Genomic DNA, 23,162 nt, shown 5'->3' with positions numbered 1-23,162 from the left:
TGTTGCATGAACATGTTGCACATTAATTGACTGATGTGCACATTCCAACAGCAACTGCACATCAAAAAGCAAAAGCACTGGGCCTCTGTCTCAAGAAAAGTATAAGAAACACATTTTCCAACATCTTTCAATTCTAAAGAAGAGTTAAACTGGACTCTACAATTCTCTTTCCAGAGATACTGCCAAGAACTGTTGAGTTTCTCCACTATTCTCTGAGTTTGTTTCAAGAAGTGGTCCATTTTTAAAGAGCCTTGAAATATTCCGTGAAAGGTGCTATATAAATGTAAAGTGTGAGTGCCATAAAATAAATTTTTATACAGTGACATTGTATTGCTGAGCCATACCAAAGTATGGTGTTTACTGTAATGACTGCCTTTTATAGAGCAGTTTCAGAGCAGAACAACAGCTACCAACTTACAATCATTTCTTGTTTTTCCTGCTGATTTGTGTAACCTCAAATGTGAAAATCACCCAGATTGAATTGAGCCATTTTTAGGATTTTAACAGAAAATGCTCTCTGCAAATCTCTCACTTCTAATAACAGTTATCGTAACACTTGTGTAATAACATGCTTGCAATCAATACATTTTTATTCCTTCTTCTCTGTCCTTTAAGAGACTTTGACATTCTTGTTATTGTCCTCTCGGCAAAGTGGAAACTTGCCAGTCCATTCTGAAATTTGAAGGCTGAAATCACATCAGCTTTGACCACTTGGGTGTTGTATTGATTGTTTATTATACTGTCTATGTGTACCACAGGTAATTGAACATGATCGAGTTATCAGACCAGGGGTAAATGGCATACACTGGAATCACAAAAAGGCAATTCCAGCACACTCTCCACCTCTATGGTAACAAACTGGGAAGACAGATAATTCCTGACAACCAGGATTTCTGTAGATGAGAGAACAATGTGTGAGAGCGAGAAACAGAGAGAAAGGAAGGATCATACTTACAATAACAGTATGTCAATTAACTGCTCATCAGAGATTGATTAACTATGCAGGTTAGTTTATTTAAAACAATAAAGTACATTATAAGTTGTGAAGCAAAAATTACAGCAAAGTGTTTGTGTAATCATGCGTGTGCGGATGCATGTGTGAATGTGTGTGTGTGAGTGTGTGTGTGTGTGTGTATGTCTGCGTGTACATGCACACATGTGTGAATGTGTGTGTGTGTGTGTGTGTGTGTGTGTGTGTGTCTGCATGTGCGTGTGTGCATTGCTAGGAACAGTCACATCATTGCATACACTCAGCACATGGGATCGTCAAAGGTGAATTCTCGAAAGGCAAAGAAAACATACAATAGAAAGAAACCACAATGAAAGGTATTGGGCAGACATAGACTACAACTCCCACAAGAATTCCAGGTCCCGATGCCATGCCTGAATTATGTTGGTCTTGTTAAGCATCTTTATGAGGCAAGATCTGGCCATGTGTCTCCAACAGCAAAGGTGGGTGGAAGTCATGATGGGGGCTGCTACTTCCATGCTGTTTGAGAAACCAGATCAGCGGAGGGTGATGAGGTTAAATGTGAGGGAGAGGGGCCTTACTGCATCACACACTAAGGTGCAATGCTCAACCCAGTTTGAGGAGGCAGCAGGGTGATGGGAAACAGAGGGGAAAGGAGACACGAGGTGAGTGAAGCAGGGCAGAGGCACAGATAGATAGGAGAGGGGCAAACGTTAGCAGCAGAGGGAGAGGTACATGTAGAAGAGAGATGGTCAAAGGGCAGAGACACAGAGTTGAGGAACAGAATAGGAAAGGATAATGGGTGTGCAGGACAGGTGCTGATGGAAAAGGGGCAGAAGGGAGTTGGGGAAGAAAGGAAAGAGGTAGCGCAGAGACAGGCAGAGGGGAGAGAGGCAGAGGGGATAGAGACAGAGGGGAGAGAGACAGAGGGGAGAGAGGCAGAGGGGAGAGAGGCAGAGGGGAGAGAGACAGAGGGGAGAGAGGCAGAGGGGAGAGGTGCAGAGGGGAGAGAGACAGAGGGGAGAGAGGCAGAGGGGAGAGAGACAGAGGGGAGAGAGGCAGATGGGAGAGAGACAGAGGGGAGAGAGGCAGAGGGGAGAGAGACAGAGGGGAGAGAGGCAGAGGGGAGAGAGACAGAGGGGAGAGAGGCAGAGGGGAGAGGGGCAGAGGGGAGAGAGGCAGAGGGGAGAGAGGCAGAGGGGAGAGAGACAGAGGGGAGAGAGGCAGATGGGAGAGGTGCAGAGGGGAGAGAGACAGAGGGGAGAGAGACAGAGGGGTGGGAGACAAGTGGGAGAGAGGCAGAGGGGAGAGAGGCAGAGGCGAGAGAGACAGAGGGGTGGGAGACAAGTGGGAGAGAGGCAGAGTTCAAGGGATACAACAGGAGAGGGGAAGGGGCTGACTGAAGAGGGGGAGAAGGGAGACCAGTGAGGTGAAAGACGCAGTGCTGGAGAGGTAGAGCAGGAGAGGGGCAGAGGCGAAAGAAGCAGATGGTGAGAGGGTGAGAGGCAGAAAGAGGAGAGAGGTGGACAGCAGATGGCGGGAGGATGAACATAGAAGGGAGACATTAAATTAAAACGAAACACAAACATTATCGATGCCCCAGACACTGACAAGCATCATTTCCACACACTGACACAAAGAAAACCCATTCAGCTGAACACCTGCCAAAATCACAAGTCTCTTTAAAATAAAATGACCAGGTAAGATAGACGTTGAGTTGTAATTCATGCAGCTCTGTCATAAGAATCCAAAGCTGATTTTTTTTTGTGTGTGTGTGTGGTTTCACCAAGTGTTTAGAAGCAGAACAATCATCCCCCTCTTTATGTGTTAGAATAGTGTGACATCAATTATTCCATGCTGAATTATGCTGATAACAGGCTTAAGAGATACTGTGCCTGATGACGGTGTTGCGAGATTACAGGGTGCTACACTCATTAAAAGCTGATCATTGAATTGTAAATCCAGGCTGACATCAGTTTAATTAGATGACAGATCCACTGTAATTTGGATTTTGAGATCCTGTAAATGCTGATTGGTGCTTCTTTGTTACAAAACAATTAGAAAGACAAAAAGAGAGAACTCAAGACTATCTCACTATCCTCCATTTACAACAACAACGAAATTATAGCTTCTCATAAATTGTCACTAATCACAAAAAAAATGCCAGCTATGTTGTGTTTACTCCCTGAAGTGTTTTATTTTAACTTGCGGAGGAATCCTGCTCCAGTTGATGACAGTGTGCCATCAATGCTGTCACATTTGCATTCCTGAATATGCAAGAATCTGTCATTTCTTTTCTGTAAGATCAACTTTCGCATTTTTTTTGGAATAGGCACAAGTTTATCAAGAAAATAGGAGAGCGGTGTCAGAAGAAAAACCTTGAAAATTCTTGAAATCTGGAAGTAAATAGTAATATTGGTCAAAGTGGTTAAGAGAGCAAAGGTAGTTCAGGGAAAATATCATCTTGGAACGTGGCCTTTCTAATTAAGCGGGTAAAATAGCACAATTCCTTAGATGAAGCTCGGCAGGACTAAGGTCAAATCAGCAGACATTCTTGCAGTGACTGGTATCGTTTCAGAAGGCAAACAGTGGAGAAGATTCATGACAGTCAGGCTTAATGACCCCAGACGCTGTCCTGACCTTTGGGTACCCACCTGGCCAGGTAAGGGAGGTCCATTCCCCTCCATACTCAAAAAGTAGTGAAGTGCAGCCAGATTCTAAGAACAAGTCCCTCCAAATAGCAGAAGAGGCACACTGTATAATCATGAATTCATCCAGGCTGCAGCAATTGCTTGACAGTCCATGTAATCTGTTCAGAAATCTATTTGTCAGGACCTTGCTGAGCAACAGTTCCAGTGTCAGGGTTATCCTTAGCATGCCTTCCCTGTCATCCTTGTTATGTTACCCAAGCACTCCTCTTCCGGGATTCCATGTGTGAGAAAGAAGAGTTCATGTCTCAAATGAATGAAGTTATTCAGTTTGCATTAATCCAGCAGCATGGGCAATTTTAATTGGAAAAGGATTGAATAGATTTTAGAGTTAAGCGCTGTGAACAGCTCTTATCACCTCAAAGAATAGCTTCCTAGCAACTGTTACTTCATTTTAATGTCTATGTTTCAAATGTGTACGTGTGTGTGTGTGTGTGTGTGTGTGTGTGTGTGTGTGTGTGTGTGTGTGTGTGTGTGTGTGTGGTGTGTCTGTATGTCGGTTCTGTGCCCTGTTGGATTTGCAGTCCATGCAGACCCTTACCCTAAACAACAGGGTCTCAACTCTAATCCTGGCTCTTTGTAAGCTGATTTCAGGGAACCTTTCCACATGGTAAATGACACTCTTTCCGATTTCTATACTGAGTGCAGTTCTTCATTCACATGGGCATACAGTAGAGGGTGATCTTTCAAGTTTGGAACAAAGGCACCTTGTTGAGAAAGAGTTTGCTGTGGCCTGTATCGGTTCAAGGAAAAGGTAATGAATTGCCTGCTCCCTGAAAGGGAAGCTGTTCCAATTTTAGTTCACTTTGATGGACGGTCATTATAGTTTTATCGGTACAGGAGATCCCTTTCTGAGGTTAGCATGAAGAACTGTAGTTAGGACAAATGAATGGAGCATCACTTTGACTTCATAAATGGGTCAAGTCAGTGAGCAATGCTGAGCTGAAAATGACTGAACTTGAAAGAGTACCACTGCTCAGCATCTCTTCAACTCTGGTGACTATGAAAAATACAGGTGTTAGTAACCGCATAAAATCACTCTGCTACATTAATTTAGACTACATCTTACCATCTTCGAGTGTTGTAGCGTTGATTTCTGAGGAACTCGGACCTGTCCCAGCTCTGTTGAACGCCTGGACCACAACACCATATTGTGCAAACTTCTTCAGATTGTCCAAGGTGTAAACTTCACTGTCCCCCGTGGCCTTCATCTCCACAATACTGTACTGACCGTTGCTGCCAGGCCCATTCTCCCGGTAACCAATCTGGTAGCCACGGATCACCCCATTCTGAAGCTCCTTCTTGGGTGCCTGGATAACACACATAAGGTGTCACAAATTCAGGCCCATGTGTTTGGCCAGGTAATAGTCTGTAACTGCGCTTTCTGTTCCGTTAATACAGCTGCTTTGAATCATAGGCCTAACCAAACCTTTCCCCTCTCTAATTGATTCCAACCTTATACAAAAACTACATATTTTGTGTTATGGAAATCTGGAGCAAAAACAGAGAATGCTGGAGAAACTCAGCTGGTCTGGCAGCATCTTTGGAGAAAGAATTTGTGTTAACATTTCAAGTCCAGATTGTCTCTTTTTGAGACTCTTTGTCACAACTCAAGAATTCTGAAGAAGAATCATACTGGACTCAAAATGTCACAGAGATAGTAGGAACTGCCGATGCTGGAGGATCTCAGATAACAAGGTGTAGAGCTGGATAACCACAGCAGGCCAAGCAGCATCAGAGGAGCAGGAAAGCTGACGTTTTGGGTCTGAACCCTTCTTCAGAAATGTTTTTTCTGAAAAAGGGTCTAGGCCCAAAACGTCAGCTTTCCTGCTCCTCTGATGCTGCTTGGCCTGCTGTGTTCATCCAGCTCTACACCTTGTTATGTCGGACTCAGAACGTTAACTCTGTTTCTCTCTCCATGGATACTGCTAGGCCTGCTGAGCTTCTCAGCATTCTCTGTGTTTCACTCAGATTTCAAATTTATACTGAGCAATGTCCATCGGGATGGGGACTGCAGTGAGCTTGGGAATATTCACAGTGCATTAGGTTCCTTGATGCCATTTCACTGAGTACGATATTAACTAGATATAAGTATAAACAATAGCTTTGTGAGAAATCTTCAACTTTAGCAAGGCAGAAGTTTGCAATGCACGATCTCCCAGCTCTACAAGACCTTACCACTCTTCTCTCCTAATTAACCTTCCCGCTACAGCGGATAACAAACACAAGTGTTCAACTCCCTAAGTTACAAGTTGAATTATTCAATTCAAATTCCACCATCTGCCATGGTAGGATTTGAAGCCCAGTTCTCAGAACATTACCTGTGTCTCCGGAGTAATAAGCTTAGTGATAATACCAGCAAGCCATCACCAATGCAGACTGCAACAATCGAAGATTTTCCTTCACTTGGTTTGCTGGAAATATTGGTTAGTTTTTTTTTACTTCTCTTCTTGATCATTTTGTAACAAAGTAAACTCAGAAAACCCTGCTGCGTTCCATTGAAAAATGATTAAAAAGTTACCGCTTTTAACATGTTGTTACTGATCACCAGAAGTAGACCAGTGTACAGCATACCCATTGAAATATTTGACTTGAACCTGCTTTTGACTAAGGAGCAGTCATTTTTAAAAGAAAACATTTCTGGTTTTGTTTTGTGTGAGAACACTAGTGTTCAATAAAATTATGGATTCTCTGTGAAAAATGAACCAGAAAGTTCTCAAAATCTGTAACTGAAAGATAAGAGGAACCAATCCTGTCAATGGAGAAAAGGGGGAAGGTAGATTGTTGGGGGGAAAATAAGACATTTATTATGCTCAGCCAAATCTTTGAACAATTGAGAGATCAGCAATGTAATAAGACAGTTGAAGCCCTAAAGCTACAGACATCATTTTTAGTCTAATTACTTTTAAAATATAAAGTGCAGCAATTCAAAACTAGGGGGCACATTTCTAAGACAAGAAGAGAAAGATTTAAAAGGGGGAAGATTTTTACACAGAGGGTGGTTATATGTGAAATGAACTGCCAAATGAAGTGGTGGATGTGGCTACAGTTACAACATTTGAAAGACATTTGGATAAGTATATGATTAGAAAAAGTTTGGAGAGATATGGGGCAAACACAGGCAGGTGGGATTACTTTAGCTTGGGAACATGGTCAGCGTGGAATAGTTGGACTGAATGGTCTGTTTCCATGCTGCATGACTCTTCATCTATGGTCAAAAATTGTCTTACAGACCATTAAACATTTGTGCAGAAGTAGGCCATTCGGCCTGTCGAATCTGCTTCTCTATTCAATGCAATCATGGCTGATTTGATAATATTTTATATATTTCATTGCAGCAATGAAGAGAGGAGAGGAGGGGAGGAGAGGAGGGGAGGGGAGAGAAGGAGAGAGGAGGGGAGAGAAGGGGAGAGGAGAGGAGAGGAGGGGAGAGGAGAGGAGGGGAGAGGAGAGGAGAGAAGGGGAGAGGAGGGGAGAGGAGGGGAGAGGAGAGGAGGAGAGAGGAGAGGAGGGGAGGAGAGAGGAGAGGAGGGGAGAGGAGAGCTGAGCTGAGCTTTGGTTAGCTCAGTTGGCTGGCTTGGTGATACCAATAGCTTGGGTTCAATTACTGCACTGGCTCTGAGGTTACCATGAAAGGCCCCCCATCGCAAACTCTCCCCGTGGCTGAGGTATGGTGATCCCCAGGTTAAATCACCAGTTCTCTCTCTTTAATGAGAGAACAGCCCTACAGGTATTTGGGATTATGGTGACGTTAATGTACTTGTAATCTCATATGTACTTCCAAATTAACAGCAAAGGTAGATACCTGCCAGCCTGCTTCCCCCATTTTGTTAAGTATATGAATGATCTGATTGTGACTACAACTCCATATTCATGGTTAATTCCGATAACCAGAGAGGCCCCTTCTTACTCAAGAGTCTATAGACCTCTGCCTTAAAGATATTAAAACACCCACGTTCACTGCTGTCTGGGGAAGAGAGATCCAAAGATGCAGGGAAAGAAATTCCACATCTCTGATTTGAATAGGAGAGCCTTTATTTTTAAACTGTTTGTCTTGTTCCACTTTCTCCCACAAAGGAAAGCATCCTCTCAACATCCATCATCAAGTCCCATCAGGATCTGATACATTTTGGTCAGTTCTTCCAAACTCCAGTAGGGCGCCAGCCTGCCCAACTTTTCATCCTAATGATCATCCCTTCATCCCAGGTATCAGTCCAGTGAATGTAATATTTTTTCCATGCTACATAAATTCATCATATGGTAATCACACTCCTCCACCAGTGTAGGTTGGGGGATGAAACAGATTTATCACTTTGTGGAACTCAATAGCATAATCAGGAGCAGACCTCCGACTAGAAAGTCTAATTATCTCCCTTTGAATTTCAAAGAGATTGCCATTACTGAATCTACCACCATGAACATCCTGGGAGTTATCACTGACCTGAAATATCACTGGACTGGCTATATAAATACATTTGGCTCAAAAAGAAAGCCAGAGGTTGGGCATTCTGCTGTGAATAACTCTTGACCCTTGTCTCCTCAAAGGTACTCCAGCAGCTAAAAGGCACAAGCGTGATAGATCATTAGTTGCAATAAGAAGAATGCAGCTCCAATAACAATCAAGCTTGATGCCACCGAGGATGTAACAACACGCTGAATCAATTCCCTATCCAGCACCTCAAATATTCACCCACTGCACCTTAGCTGCATTGTGTCTTCAATACGTGTACTTTCTGTGATGTGGGTGTTGCTGGCAAGACCAGTATTTGTTGCCCCTATGTGATGCATGGCAGCTACTTACTGGGGTTTCTTCGACAGCACCTTCTCAAACCCACAACCTCTGCAACCTCGAAGTATAAGGGCAGCAGGGGCTTATGAACATTGCCCCTCCAAAGGCTGAGTCTTAAGGTTTTTGGCTAAGTTCGAGTCGCCTTGAGTTTAGAACATAAAACATAGAACAACACAGTGCAGAACAGGCCCTTCGGCCCTCGATGTTGCGCCGACCTGTGAACTCATTTAAGCCCCTCCCCCTACACTATCCCGTCATCATCCATATGCTTATCCGAGGACTGTTTTAATGCCCCTAATGTGGCTGAGTTAGCTACATTGGCAGCCCCTGAGCAAAGGGCATCTCCCTGAACTGAACTGAAGTCTGCTGCCATTCTGGCTTTGTGACTGTGCTAAGTTGCATGGCAGGGCAATAGTAAAGTGAACCTGGAGTCTCTGCCTGAGAGATCAATGTAAAATAAGGGCGAAGCATGGGCACTGTGAGCAACCAGTTAGGCTCAGAGTGAGTGAGCAGTATGGTGGTAAGTAAAGAGACCAGAGATACAGCCTGCACAAGTCCATGAGCTGGGTGCAGATACCTGAGTGCACAGCGTCCCCTGCTGCAGCATTACCATGAGGCCTGAGGTGTAACACTGAAGCGCAGCAGTGCTCTGGAAATGCACTAGAGATGTACCATGAGGGCTCAGAGGATGGCACAGGTCTGATGTCAATGTCCATGGAGCTGGGGTACATGTGGCTTGTGCCCATGTACTGTAGCGGTAATGTTGATGCTGGGTGACCACCATGGACAAGCACAAGTTGAAGCTGCTGAGAACTGGATCTGATTTCCATGCCATGTTTTGCCGATTGCTGGTTTGTTTGTGGTGAGTTTAGTAAGATTGCAACTAGTAGTAAATTGGGCTGTCAACAAGGTGTTTAATGAGCACCAATTGGGAACCTGCTACTATCCTAGTGACAAACTCATCACACCAGTTGAAAAAATCATACAACATGCAATGAGATGGTCTTGGTGTCAAGATGGGGCTGGTCAAACAGCTGACCATTACTGTCACCCATCTGACAACAGCCTACATTGCTCAGAGCCTGATAACATCCCACCCCAAGTCACCAAACTCACTGCTTGGAAAATAATGTCAACTGTTTCTTCACTATCACTGGGTTAAAATCCAAACACTACACTGTGTGTGTACCTGCACTGCGGGACTACAACTATTTAAGACTGCTCACCACCACCTCCTCAACCAATAAATGCTGTCTTAGTTAGTGCTACTAATAGTCTGTGAAGGAATAAATAAGAAAAGGTTATCTGCTAAGACGTCAGGGAATTTTTCAGATGATTTATATTTATTTTACAAATATACCAACATTATTAAGAATCATTTGATTTGTTTTGCGCCTAAGATGCAATCAGACAGAAAACATCCTCACAGTCTTAATTTGCACAGGTTAAGTGTAAACACTTCCTTAACACATATAATTCTGCAAAGATTCATGGTCTAATAAGGAATGTGTGTGCCCTCTCAGTCTGTAATGTCCCATTAAAGATAAATTACATTTGTTTTAGTTTTACTTTAAATTAACTCTGCAACTGCTCACTTATTATTCACCTAGCAGATTCACATGTAGAATAAAGTCCGTTCACCAATTCTGATTGAGTTTTTGGTTTATTTAATTGAAATCTTATTTAAAAATGCCTTGAATTAATTAGATAGTCTTCTCCTGCTAAGATTTTCTTTGTTTAACTTTAACTGTTTGAGAACTTTACTTCTCTTTGTATTTCCAATTCTCCTTTCCCCAGTACCTCATCATCACCACCTTCCCACAACAGCCAGCCAAAGGCAACAGTTCAAGACTTAGGCTGGGCCGTCCAACTAATGAACAGCATCACATGGATCAGGAAGGGTCTTGTTTTGATCCTTGGTTCATGCTGCACTAACCGATCTCACCTGGGGTAAGTATTGGTGTTATTGGGCTTTGTACAGAAAAGATCAGCTTGGGCAATACTTCCATGTCATTCGGTCAATTCCCACTCCCACAGATCTCAGCACTTACACCCTGGGTGGTACTTCAGTGAAGTTTTGTGGCAGTAGCTTTCAGAAGCTGCTGTTATTTGAATAAGGAGTTCGGCTAAGATCCTTCTCAGTGAGGGAGAAAATTCCCAGGACACAGCATGCAGTTACTCTGATATCCCAACTGTCCTAGCTGAAATGTATCGCTCAGTAAACACCACAGTTTAGGTGATTATTATCACACTGCTGTATGTGTTTCGCATCCATTGGGTTACTGCATTACCTACACCACAACAATGAATCCTCTCCAAAACAACATCACTTTGGCATGTCATGGGAGGTGCTAAATGAATACAAGGTCCTCTTCCAACAGTCATTTTGCTCATCAATAACTGTTATTACTGCACAGTGAAGCAGCTGAGGCTACCTTATGGAATGTTTTTAAGGCAAAGATGGATATATTTTTGAACAGTAAAGTTATGGTGAGTGGGCAGGTAAGTGGCGCTGGGTCCATGAAAAGCTCAACCCTGGTCTTAGTGAAGGGCACAGTAGGCTCGAGAGGCCAGATGGCTCACTCCTGCTCCTATTTCTTACATTCTTATTCTTTAATAATGCAACCACCAAGACGATAAGAGATAAACTTGATAGGGTTTGGTAAGGGTCGAGGCCTCATTTTCCTGTAAACCATCTTGGGTGTTACATAGAGGTCAGGGTGTAGAGCTGGATGAACACAGCTGGCCAGGCAGCGTTAGAAGTGCAGGAAAGCTGACGTTTCAGGTATGGACCCTTCTTCAGCTCTACACCTTGTTATGTCAGATTCTCCAGCATCAGCAGTTCCTACCATCTTTCTTGGGTGTTGTATATGCGTGTTTGTGACATTAAGTGAAAATGGAATTGGACTTGAATACGACCAAACATGTTAAAGACAGTCAACGTTTAGACCCGTATGGTGATCAATGGGAGAGTTTCTCACCAATGGGAGGGTGTACACCTAAAGGAGAGAAAGTGGCAGCAACTAGTCAGATCAAAATAAATTTGAAAAGGTCCAGTTTTGAACTGAAGGCGACCTCAAGGGCCAACGTCTGCCTGGTACAGGTACCTTCTAAATTTTGACCTCAGCCAAATTTGAAATAACTGTTAAGGGTGAGTTCAGGATTGACTGATGCCTCCCATGTTTGAATAGGAAGCTCCCTTGCAATGTGTGCCAGCTCATACATGTGAAGAAGGGACATTCTGAGTAAGGCGCTCGAGTACTGCAGCTGGCTGTGGAAAGCAAAAAGAGATAGGACGGAAAAGTTTGAAAAATTCACAAAGGATTTTGAAACAAACATTACAATGTTATCAGAAATGTCTTGTATGGTGGGTTAAAATTGAGATTTGACCAGGAATTTCACAGCCTTGACAGTTTGACAATGAATAATGTTACCTTCCAAGTTACTCGGATGCTCTGGGATGTGACAGGTTGTAATATGACATCCATTGGAGGCCCATCTGGAGCTGAAAGAGAGAAAGTAGTGGTGCAATGTTAGGTGTTTACACTGGATCCTCTATAATGATCACACAAATTCTGGACTACTGATAACACCAACGGATGCCATTCAACTCATCAAGTTTGTGCTGGAATAAAATAAAACAGAGAACTGCGGATATTGGAGATCTGAAACAAATAAAAACAGGAAGTGCTGGAGAAACTCAGCAGGTATGCTAGCATCCGTACAGAAAAAAAACAAAGTTGACATTTCTCGTCCGGGAAGCCTTCTCCAGAGTGGGACTCAGAAATGTTAACTCTGTTTCTCTCTCCACAGATGCTGCCAGGCCTGTTGAGTTTCTCCAATAATTCATGTTTACGTTTGCGCTGGCTCCCTACAACATCAACTTAACTTCTCCCAGTCTCTTCACCTCTTCCCCATAACCCTGCAATATTTTTCTTACCAGCTGCTTATGTAATGTCCTTCTGAAATCCATTCACAAGCTGTCCATCCCATATTGTAATCATTAGCTGAAGGAACAACTTCTTTCCCTCACGTTGCTTTTGGTTCTTTTGCCAATCAAAGTAAATCTGTGTCTTCTGACTCTCAGCCCTTCTGCCAACTGGAACAGTTTCTCACTATCTCCTCCATCAAGGGCCTTTGTGATTTTGAGCAGTTCCATCAAATCTTGACAGAATATTCTCTCTCTGAGGGGAATAACCCTTGCTTCTTCAATCTGTCATTACTTCATCCACATAAATTATTTTAATGCTGCATTTCAGGCTTAAGTTTTCAAATCCCTAGCATGTACTTTGGAAAATTGTGTGTTGTCTGATTAGTTCACTAGATGGAGAAGCTTAGGCAATAAGCTCTTAACTCTGCTGCATGGACCTTAACATAGAAGGTAACTCCCTTCGATAGTCTACCAGTCTAGTGCCAGCAATAGTTATACTCTTGTCTCTAAGTCAGAGGGCTGTGGGCTCATGTAACACAACAGAACCTAAACACACAGTTCTAGGCTGGCACGTCAGTTGTAGTGCTGATGGAGCACTGCACTGTTAGGAGCACTTTCTAATGAAATCATAAGTGGAGGCCCCATTTACATAGTGAAATGTAAGTAGAAGGACTATGCCATTAATTGCAGACATACAGGGACAGTTCCTGATGTCCTGATCAACATTTATCCCTCAACTAGTTCCATTAAATTAGATCATCACAACAGTTTCTGTTGACTATGAAGTACTTTGGAATATTCTGAATATTATTATCTCAGCTGCCGTTATTACTCGACAAATTAGATCATAGACTGAAACCTGGTTTGATAGGAAATTAATTTCATGGTTTTTAATTCACTGAAGTGCAAACATGCAATGCTGCAGATTTGATTTTAACAGTAAAACAGAGGTAACCAAACATTGAACTTCCTTAAACTGAGGTAGCCCATTTGTCAATAATTCTAAATCATCTCCTTTCATCAAGAACAATTGTTTTACACATCAAGCTTCAACAAAGTCTCTGCAAAATGTGCCAACTGAAAGCCAAAAGCTTTTTTCTAAATGGGTATTTGACATATTAACATGAAAAGGAAGTCTCTGACTTTCCAAACCTAAAGCATAATGCACAACTGTATACTTTATTTGCTAGTAAAAGTCTCCTCATGCAAAGAAATTTCTATTAACCTCCCAAGAACTCTCTCTTTGACTGTGTTTTGTTTTTGAAATAAATCACCATGGCTACAGGAATACTTAGAAATAAATCATTAAAAGCTTTCAGAAACATAAATCGAAACCCACATGCTGGAAGCTCATATCCAAGCTCTCAAACAGATTTTATTAAAATATATTTCAATTGCAAAACTTATATCAAACAAGGACATGAAATTTATTTCATCAGTGAAAGTGCTTTCATTCTTTAAACTTTTCTGGAGCTTGAGACTTTCATTACACCTACATTCTTACAAAAAATCCAAATCTAGTTACTGCTTACACTTTTGTTTCCCAAAGTTCAGGTATACGTCAATCTTAACCTTGTGGAGCCTGTCTAAAATGCTGTCTTAAGGCTTATAAAATTGCACTTATTTGGTTTGTGATGCACATAATGAACAGATGAAACATTCAGAAACAACAAAATGGACTCATTGACAGAGAGAATACATTCATTCACTTCAATTTCCACATTTGAGTCAAATCCTGTGGATTTATCATCATCTGTTTCTGAACCTCATCTCAATATCCCTACATTGTATTCAAATAAAATAAAACTTGTTCTATTTTAATTTATTGATTAAAATACAAGAGATAAATCCTTCACTATATTCCGTCTTGTTTCAGTCAACTAAAGCAACATTGCATGTCTGCATATCAAAGGCAGCTTGGACCATGAGAGTCCTGTCGGCCTTTGAGGCATAGAGTCAGATTTGTACAGCACAGAAACAGACCGTATGGTCCAACTTGTCCATTTTGCTGATATTCCTGATGCCAGGCTCATGAAGCAACTGCTCTACTCAGAGTGTAGTCATAGCCGGAAGTCCCCAGGATGACAGCAGAAATTTCTTGAGGATGTTATCAATCACGTCTGCCAATGCAGGCTAAACCACTGTTTCTGACTGGACATGATGGAGAAGGTTCATTCAGGAAACCTCAAAATATGTCAAGAGACATCTCCAGAAACAAGGCAAGAGAGGGAGCACATGAGCTTGCAAACAAACCTTCAAACTAACACTTTGAGCACAACATGTCCCAAGTTTGGCAGAATCTGAAGATTATACATTGGACATGACAACTATTTAGCAATCACAGAACTAGAGTGGAGATCAGTAATGGTCAAGACCAAGTACTGAGACTGTAGATCCCAGAATCCAGCCTTTGAAGCTCTGTGTTCAAAAATTCTGCTTTGTGAACAGGTACAGTCCCTGGAGTTATGATGGGCAGGCAACGAATACACTGTTTCTGAAGAAGGGTCTAGGCCTGAAATGTCAGCTTTCCTGCTTCTCTGATGCTGCTTGGCCTGCTGTGTTCATCCAGCTCTACACCTTGTTACCTCAAATACATTGTTATTCATTTTGATTTTTCACTTTTTCATGCTCCCCATGTGTAGGTACAGAAAAAGTCCAATGAACCATGGGCAAATCATTTGGAATATCAGGAACAGGAGATCCCCTTGGACCTGAAGTACTATTCAGTTTATCCACCTTTTCTTCACATTGCTCAATTACTTTACTTAACAAAAATACAACAACCTCAGTCTTCAAGCTTCTAACTGGCCTCAAGAGCTTTGAACGAGGAGAAGGCAAGCAACAGCAAAAGTCAATATGCCAAAAGAAGGGAGATCCAGAATTTTTATCTCTTCCCAAAGTGCATCCACAGCTAATCAATTACTTTCAATTTATAGACACTGGTACTTTTTCAAAAAAATCCCGACAACCCAATTCATTACAGCAAGGTGATGGCCTAGTGGTATTATCCTATTGCTCTTATGTTAGTCCAGAGACCCAATTAACATTCTTGGGACTCGGGTTGGAATCTTGCCATGGCAGATGGTGGAATTTGAATTCAATAAATATCTGGAATTAAGAATCTAACAACGACCATGAATCCATTGTCAATTGTCGGGAAAAACCTATCTGGTTCACTAATGTCCTTTAGGGAAGGAAACTGCCCTCCTTACCTGGTTTGGCCTACATGTGACTCCAGACCCACAGCAATGTGGTTGACTCTTAACTGCCCTCTGGGCAATTAGGGATGGGCAATAAGTGCTGCCTGGCCAGTGATACCCTCATCCCATGAATGACTAAAGAGGAAAAAAACATGTTCTCAGAAACAATGGTGAAAAATGACCAGTTATTTCAATGATGATGTGTAGGGGATACTTATTGGCCAGGATGTTGCCCTACATTTTCAAATAAAAATCTATGATATTTTTCAAGACCACCTGAAGAAGGAGATGGTGCCTCAGTTGAACATTATACCAGAATAACGCCACTCACTGTACAGCACTCTCTCAGTACTGCACAAATGCATTCAGCCAGATTGTGTGCTGGACTGAGCCAGAAATCAATGACCTTTCACCAGGGGTAAGGAGGAACTGACCTTTAAATCAGAGTGACATTTAGTTTGAGAGATAGTAGGAACTGCCGATGCTGGAGCATCAGATATAACAAGGTGTAGAGCTGGATGAACACAGCAGGCCAAGCAGCATCAGAGGAGCAGGAAAGTTGATGTTTCAGGCCTAGACCATTTTTCAAAAATGGGGAAGGGAAAGGGGGTCCTGAAATAAATAGGGAGGGGGGGAGGTGGATAGAAGATGGATAGAGGAGAAGATAGGTGGAGAGGGGACAGACAGGTCAAAGAGATGGAGATGGAGCCAGTAAAGGCGAGCATAGGTGGGGAGTTAGGGAGGAGATAGGTCAAGTCAAGGGGGCGGGAGATGGGTGTGGGGCTTGAGGTGGGAAGAGAGGATGAGTGGGAGGAACGACAGGTTAGGGAGGCGGGGACAAGCTGGGCTAGTTTTGGGGTGTGGTAGGGGGAGGGGAGGGACTCGAGAAAGTCAATATCTTCAAAAAGGGAACTGAGGAGCACATTTTAAAAGAAGTCAAAGATTACATTGTTAAATTTATTGAAAATAATAAAATGACAGCACAGACCCAAAGGCAATTAAGCTCACAGGCAGCGTAAAGGATCTTATCACATTATGTCTATCCTTACACCATTCACCAATGGTCCAATTTTTAAAGAATATTTCCATTTCATATTATGGTGAAATGGATTACACTTATTGTTCATAGTTCAACAGCTGCTGCCTCCACACTAGCACTGGTGGGTATTCGTATCAAATAACAAAAGTTCTCCTAGTAGTTAAGCTACTGCATATTCATTAGAGAACCAAGAAAAACAATTAAAGTAGCTTTTTCTGATACACCCATAGCAACAAAGGGAATTATGCTTCACAAAAACAATTTATTGTCATATGCATGGATGGATGAAAGTATAGTTGTACTTGTCCCTGGAACAATAGTTAAAGTTTGAAATGTGCTACCCTTTGTATGGCATGTTAAACAGGAGTCACTCTGTGTTAATCCCAATAAACAGAATGAACTCTGAACCATTAGCACTGTGACAGGCCATCAGAGACTCAGAAATTTGATGAGGCAAATCTTGGGGAGGTGCTAGCATAGCGGCATTATTGCTAGGCTATTAATACAGAAATGCAGCTAACGTTTTGGAAACCGGGGTTTAAATTCCACCATGGCAAATGTTGGAAATGGAATTCAATAAAAGTCTGGAATTGAGGGTCTAATGATGACCAATGAAACCATTGTCAAATCTGGTTAAAAAGAAAACACTTCCAGTTCATTCATATTGTTTCGGGAAGGAAACTGTCATCCTTAGCTGGTCTGGCCTGTAAGTGACTCAGGAACCTGGTTTCCCTTCCTTTCCAAGAAAAGAAACATGATTTCCTACAATGGAATGGTTGAGATGTAGCTCTCAATATGTGGGCTATTACTGGTGCAAAGACTTATTGAGAATTGATCAAAAGGTATGTAATAATTGATGTGGTCTTCTGGTTTTACGTGACCACCAAAAATATTTCAATTACAACACAAACTGAAGATAATTAATAAAACCTACATTTTTGAGACAGTGATTCAGCTGCATTCACATTGAACTTGTCGATGAGTCCATAAGTATGTCAAACGACCCTGAGCACATCTTTACAATGACAAACAGCCATTTTTTAACAATAACAGAGTCGGGTGAATTTCCCCTGGGACTTAATCAGCACCATGGACAGCTCCACATTGTCAAAATAGGACCCAAGGCCTACTTATTGCCAATACTCCTTAAGGAGAATTGAAGTTAGCCTCAACAAGATTTGTCGACTGTTTAAAACAAACAGCAAAGAGCAGGGTTCCCAATGTCAGGTTGTGTAGGGCCAGAAATAAACTAGATGCTAGGAGAAAGGTACTTTAATTACAAGTCTAAAAAGAACTCTAAAAGGTGATATCCACCCAAAGAAAATGCCAGTATTTTAGCCTTTTGATCTGAGCTGCAAAGGTCTCTTTTTAAAGGTAAAGTGGAGAGCAGCAAAAGAGGGGCCGACCTAGATGTAGTTTGATGACAGAAACTACACAGTGACTACTAACAAGCTCCAGTAGATCATGTGTGAGGGTAGTGCAATATAGATGAGAGTGGCATGTAAAACAATAGCAGAGAAACTGACTGCGATGAGTACTTATTCTTTCAAAAATGAACTAGACTTTTTTCTGAATGGGGCAAAGATGTCGAAGAGGTGGGTACCACGGGACCTTTATCAAGGTCAAAGTGACCTTCTGGACAACCCCTAAGGGGGTTGGAGATTATTTACTTTTCCCCTACATTGTGTAGGTTTTCAGCAAAATTTCTCCCTTCTTCAGGGAGAATGCATGAGGGGGTGTAATTGTACAGACTGTGATGCTCTAGTTACCTCAGATATATGCAGCATGATGCTTTCTTGTCCATTGATTTGCAGGTGTTCACACACCTCGAGTGAGAGCTAAATTCTTTCTCACAAATAGGTCACAAGACTTACACTCTTCATTCAACAACCAATAGTTTTTTTTTTAATGCCACGACGGCATTGCAACATTTTTCAGAGTCGCACATCATCAGTGAATGTACAAGAAAGACAGTTCATGAGACTACATGGCTACATGACAACAAGTTCTGGTTGCTAAAAACAGGTTCCATCTGAAAAATAATCAAAATAAAATCAAAGTTCTCACCAATGTCTCAATAATACCTTTACATCACGCAAATAAGTAGGATCCCATCATCTAAGTGTTTTAAAGGAAGTGGCTGCGGAGCAGGTGGAGACATTTGTCAAAACATTCCAGAACGTATTGAATTCCAGGAAAATAACTAATTGGAAAACTATAAGATCCTTGTTCAAGAAGGGAGGGAGACATAAATCAGGGAACTATAGGCTGATGAGGCACAACATCGCTCATCAGGAAAATGCTAGAGGCCGTTACTATTGAGGAAACACCAGAATGTTTTGAAAAGCTGATTGCAGTCTAACACTGTCAAAATGGTTTGGTCAAAGGGAAATCATATGTCACAAATTTGCCAGAGTTCTCTGAGAATAAACAACAAGAAGAACTGATAAAAATGTAACTAGTAGATACAGTGTTTTTGGATTTCCAGAAGGCATTCAATAAGATTCCATGTAAAAGGTTATTATACAAGATAAAAGCTCTTGGTATTAGGGAACAATGTATTTGCATGGGTTGAGGATTTGCTAATCATTGCCTTTTTCAGGTAAGAAAAACATAACTATTGAGTGCCACAAGGGGTAATCTTAGGTCCTTAATTATTTATTATCTATTTTAATGACTTGGAAAAGGGGCAGAGTGTAATGTATCTAAATTTGCTGACAGTACAATAATACATGGGAGGGCATGTTGTGAAGATGATATCATGAAGGTGGAAGGAGATTTAGATAGGTTGATTAATTGGGCAAAAATCTTGGCGTATAGAGTTTATCGTACAAACAAAGAGACTAGGATTAGAAGTAGACCATTCAACCATTGGTCCTGCTTCACCATTCAATACGATCATGGCTGATCATCTAAGTACCCAGTTCCCATCTGCTCCCCAAACACAATGATCTGTTTAGCCCTGAGAAATAATCCAACTTCTTGAAAACATTCATGTTTTAACGTTAATGTAGAAAGGCATGAGGTATTTTAGTACGAAGAACTAAAAGGTTAACTGTTATCAAAATAGAGGGAGACACCAAAATAGTGCAGTGCAGGGGAACATGGATGTACATGTGCATGAAACACAGGTGGTACACAAGTGCAGTATGTAATTAGGAATGCAAATAGAATTTTGGCCTTTATTGATCGGGAGCTGAAGTTTAAAATCAGTGAAGCCTTGTTTCATCTGTACAGGATAGTGGTGGGCTGCACCTGGAGTACTGTGTACAGTTTTGATCCCCGTATTTAAGAAAGGAAGCATTAACATTGCAAGCTGATCAAGTAAGCTTCATTCAGCTGAATCCTAGAATGAAGGGATTGGTTTACCATAAATGACTGAGCTGGTTTTACCTTTATTCATTAGAGTTTAGAGGAATGAGCAGTGATCTTATTTAAACATGCAAGATTCTGAGGGGGGCTTGGTAGTAGATCTAGTGAAGAAGCTTCCATTAATGGGGGGGGGGGTCAAACTAAGTGATATATATACAGAACAAGGGAATGCTCAATTAAAACTGAGAAACAAAGGAATTTCTTCTCCTAGAGAAAAGTGTGTTCATGGGATTCTCTATCACAGAGAGTCATAGAAGCTAGATCACTAAGGAGGCGGGTAGATTTTTTAAATATTGGGTATTGAGGGCTATGATAAGATGGCACAAAACAGTTAAAGCCTGCAGCTGATCAGACATCATCTTATTACATGGAGGGGTAGGTTTGCAGGCTGAATGGCTCATACCCATTTCTACTTATTATGTTCTTACTAAGAACTTTATATTTGAAGAATACAACAACACAATGCAAAAGTGGGGCATTGTAGCCCATTGTTCTTTTGTTGGCTTTTGAAAGAGCAATGCAATTGGTCCCGATCCCTCAACTTTCCACTTCTCCTATCACTGTTTCTTCTCCTTACAGGTATTTGTCGTATTCTTTTTTGAAAGCTTGATGGAATCCATTTTCTCAGCTTTTTCAGGCAGTGAATCCAATCATTCAAACTCACTGCACAATTTTCTAGTCCTCATGTTACCTCCGGCTCTTCTGTGAAAAACCATAAATCTATGTCCTCAGTTGTCATTGGAAGGAATTTCTCCCTGTTTCATAACAATTTTCAAGATGTTGAGCATGTCTGTCACCTTCTCCACTCTAAAAAGGAAAGTCACAGCTTCTCCAATCTCCTAATAAACTGAAGTCCCTCATAGAATAGAATCATAAAATCCCTACAGTGTGGAAGCCCATTCGGCCCATCAAGTCTACACTAACCCTCTGAACAGCATCCCACTCAGACCCACCCTCTTACCCTTTCCCTGTAACCCTGCATTTCTACTCCCTGAACACTACGGGCAATTTAGCTTGGCTAATCCAACTAACCTGCACATCTTTGGACTGTGCAAGGGAACCAGAGCACCCGGGGGAATCCCACATATACGCGGGGAGAAGGTGCAAACTGGTGCTGTGAGGCTGCAGTGCTAACCATCACTATCCCTATCTCAGTAAAACCCTTTAGCAGCAACCGGTCAAAGGCCTTGATAAAAACCGTAAGAACTGCGAATGCTGTAAATCAGGAACAAAAGCAGAAATTGCCGGAAAAACTCAGCAAGTCTGGCAGAATCTGTAGACAGAAAACAGAGTTAACATTAGAGTGGGCGGACAGTTCTGAGGAAGAGTCACTGAACCCGAAATGTTAACTGTGATTTCTCTTGACAGATGCTGCCAGACCTGCCAAGCTTTTCCAACAATTCGTGGTTATGTTTCTCAAAGGCCTTAACTTTGTTCCCAAAGAGGGGTGCCTGGAATTAACACTTAAGTCTGGCCAACGAGGTGAACGCTCTTGCTTTTCATTAAAGTCATTCTGCAATCGAACTCAATCAAATGTGTGCAATTTGTAGTTTCTGGTTATCTGTTAATGGTGAAAGATGTTATCCCTATCCCCGTCACACTCTGTACCTGCTTCCTCTGTGCTAACAGTTAACTCTTTGCTGGGTTCACTCCTGCCAATCTTGTTGAAGGAGTAGATTCTTATACTGTAAACAGAGGCTGGATGCAGATCAACAATGTTGGCTTGGTTTATGGTTGGGTTGATATTTCGGGTGCTCTGCTTTAAATCCCAGGAATCTGTAGAAGAAAAAAGTAAGCATTTTTTTGTAAATGTCTTTGCCATCAGAGACTGTACATGAAAACCAAAGAAAGGCTGAAAGAGAAAATCATTCACTCTTCATAGCTATTGAGCAAAAAGGTAATTTCATCTTAAAGGCTTGCAGTCAAAAGAGAATACGTCACCTTTAGATTCTACCATCACTGTAATTACACCTTAGAGTATGAAATTGGAACTTAAGTCCTCCAGGATGTCCTGAGGCCTTTTTTTTATTATCACCATTACATTGCATGCATATTAAATTGTTGTAGTATGAACTTTTGCTGCTTATTGCTACAACCAACTCCAGCAGATTCCAAATTGCTTCATTGAAACCCATTGATAATTCAACTTCATTGCTAATACAACCTTTTAAGCACTAGGTTTCAAATCTGCTAAATTATCATATTTGTCCATTCCAATTGTTGATTGTTTCCATTTTTTTATGTGAAAACCAGCATTAAATCAAGAGAAGAGTCTATCGGGGAAACCTGTCTTCATATTCTCCCACCCACAATCTCCAGCGAGGTGTCTGAGAGAGCAACGTTTCCTCTGTCTGGTTAAAGGTAACAGGAAATATCAGGAGGCAGTGAGCTAAGGACTTGCCTTTACTGCACAGCACACCTGCAGTAGGATGGGGATGCGAGGAGATCTGCTCATTGTCCCATCGCAATTTCAGGGCAGAATGCAAGCCACACAATGCTGTGATGCTGTTCTGGGCATAGGGATTGGATCAACATCTTTTGAAGCTTATTCGAAGTGCTGTAACTGAGTTGTTACAGGTGTGGTTATACATCAGGAAGCTTCATAATGGGAAATTCTTACCAAAACATTAGGTACTGCATCTGATGGAATATAAATGCCCATATAGGCACTATAAACTACTTAGAAAATGTAACTGTTAAAACTCAATTGGGGGAGTGTGCTGGGAATCGAGCTCTCCAATTCCTGAAAATCTCTAATAAAGAATGCAAGGCTTCTAATTTATTTCTCTAATGGTCTCAGGTCATCAAAAGAAACAGGGACCACGTTTCTGTTCTTCACAAGAACAACTATTTATGAAAAATAAATGGATTTTAATTGCAGGTAAACAAGAATGAACTATCAACATATAACTCTACAAGTTAATACGCTGCATGAGCAAAAGCAGAAGTTGCTAGAAAAGCTCAGCACATCTGTGAAGAAAAAATCAGAGTTAACGTTTCGGGCCTGATGGCCCTTCCTCAGAACTTCCCTAATCTTTTCTTCACAGCTACTGCCAGACCTACTGAGCTTTTCCAGCAACTTCTGCTTTTGTTCCCGATTTAGAACATCTGCAGTTATTTTTGTTTTTGTTTTTGTAATACTCTACTGTGTCC

At 41.6% G+C, this 23,162-nt stretch overlaps 1 protein-coding gene across 4 annotated transcripts in view; it reads right to left on the bottom strand.

Annotated features, from left to right (window-relative positions):
• dscaml1 (Down syndrome cell adhesion molecule like 1) overlaps positions 1-23,162 on the bottom strand; it is a 564,629-nt gene that overhangs the window by 115,782 nt on the left and 425,685 nt on the right. For all 4 annotated transcript variants that reach the window (XM_059638968.1, XM_048562212.2, XM_059638969.1 and 1 more), the window contains 3 exons: positions 21,618-21,785; positions 11,902-11,972; positions 4,748-4,988 (listed from right to left, as the gene is read on the bottom strand). In XM_059638968.1, the coding sequence (XP_059494951.1) occupies positions 4,748-4,988; positions 11,902-11,972; positions 21,618-21,785 (480 nt within the window). The remainder of the gene's footprint in view (positions 1-4,747; positions 4,989-11,901; positions 11,973-21,617; positions 21,786-23,162) is intronic.

Source organism: Stegostoma tigrinum, chromosome 32, assembly GCF_030684315.1.
Source record: "Stegostoma tigrinum isolate sSteTig4 chromosome 32, sSteTig4.hap1, whole genome shotgun sequence".
NCBI lineage: Eukaryota > Metazoa > Chordata > Chondrichthyes > Orectolobiformes > Stegostomatidae > Stegostoma > Stegostoma tigrinum.
Note: the sequence above shows the minus strand (reverse complement) of the source record. Positions and strands in the feature narration are given on the sequence as shown.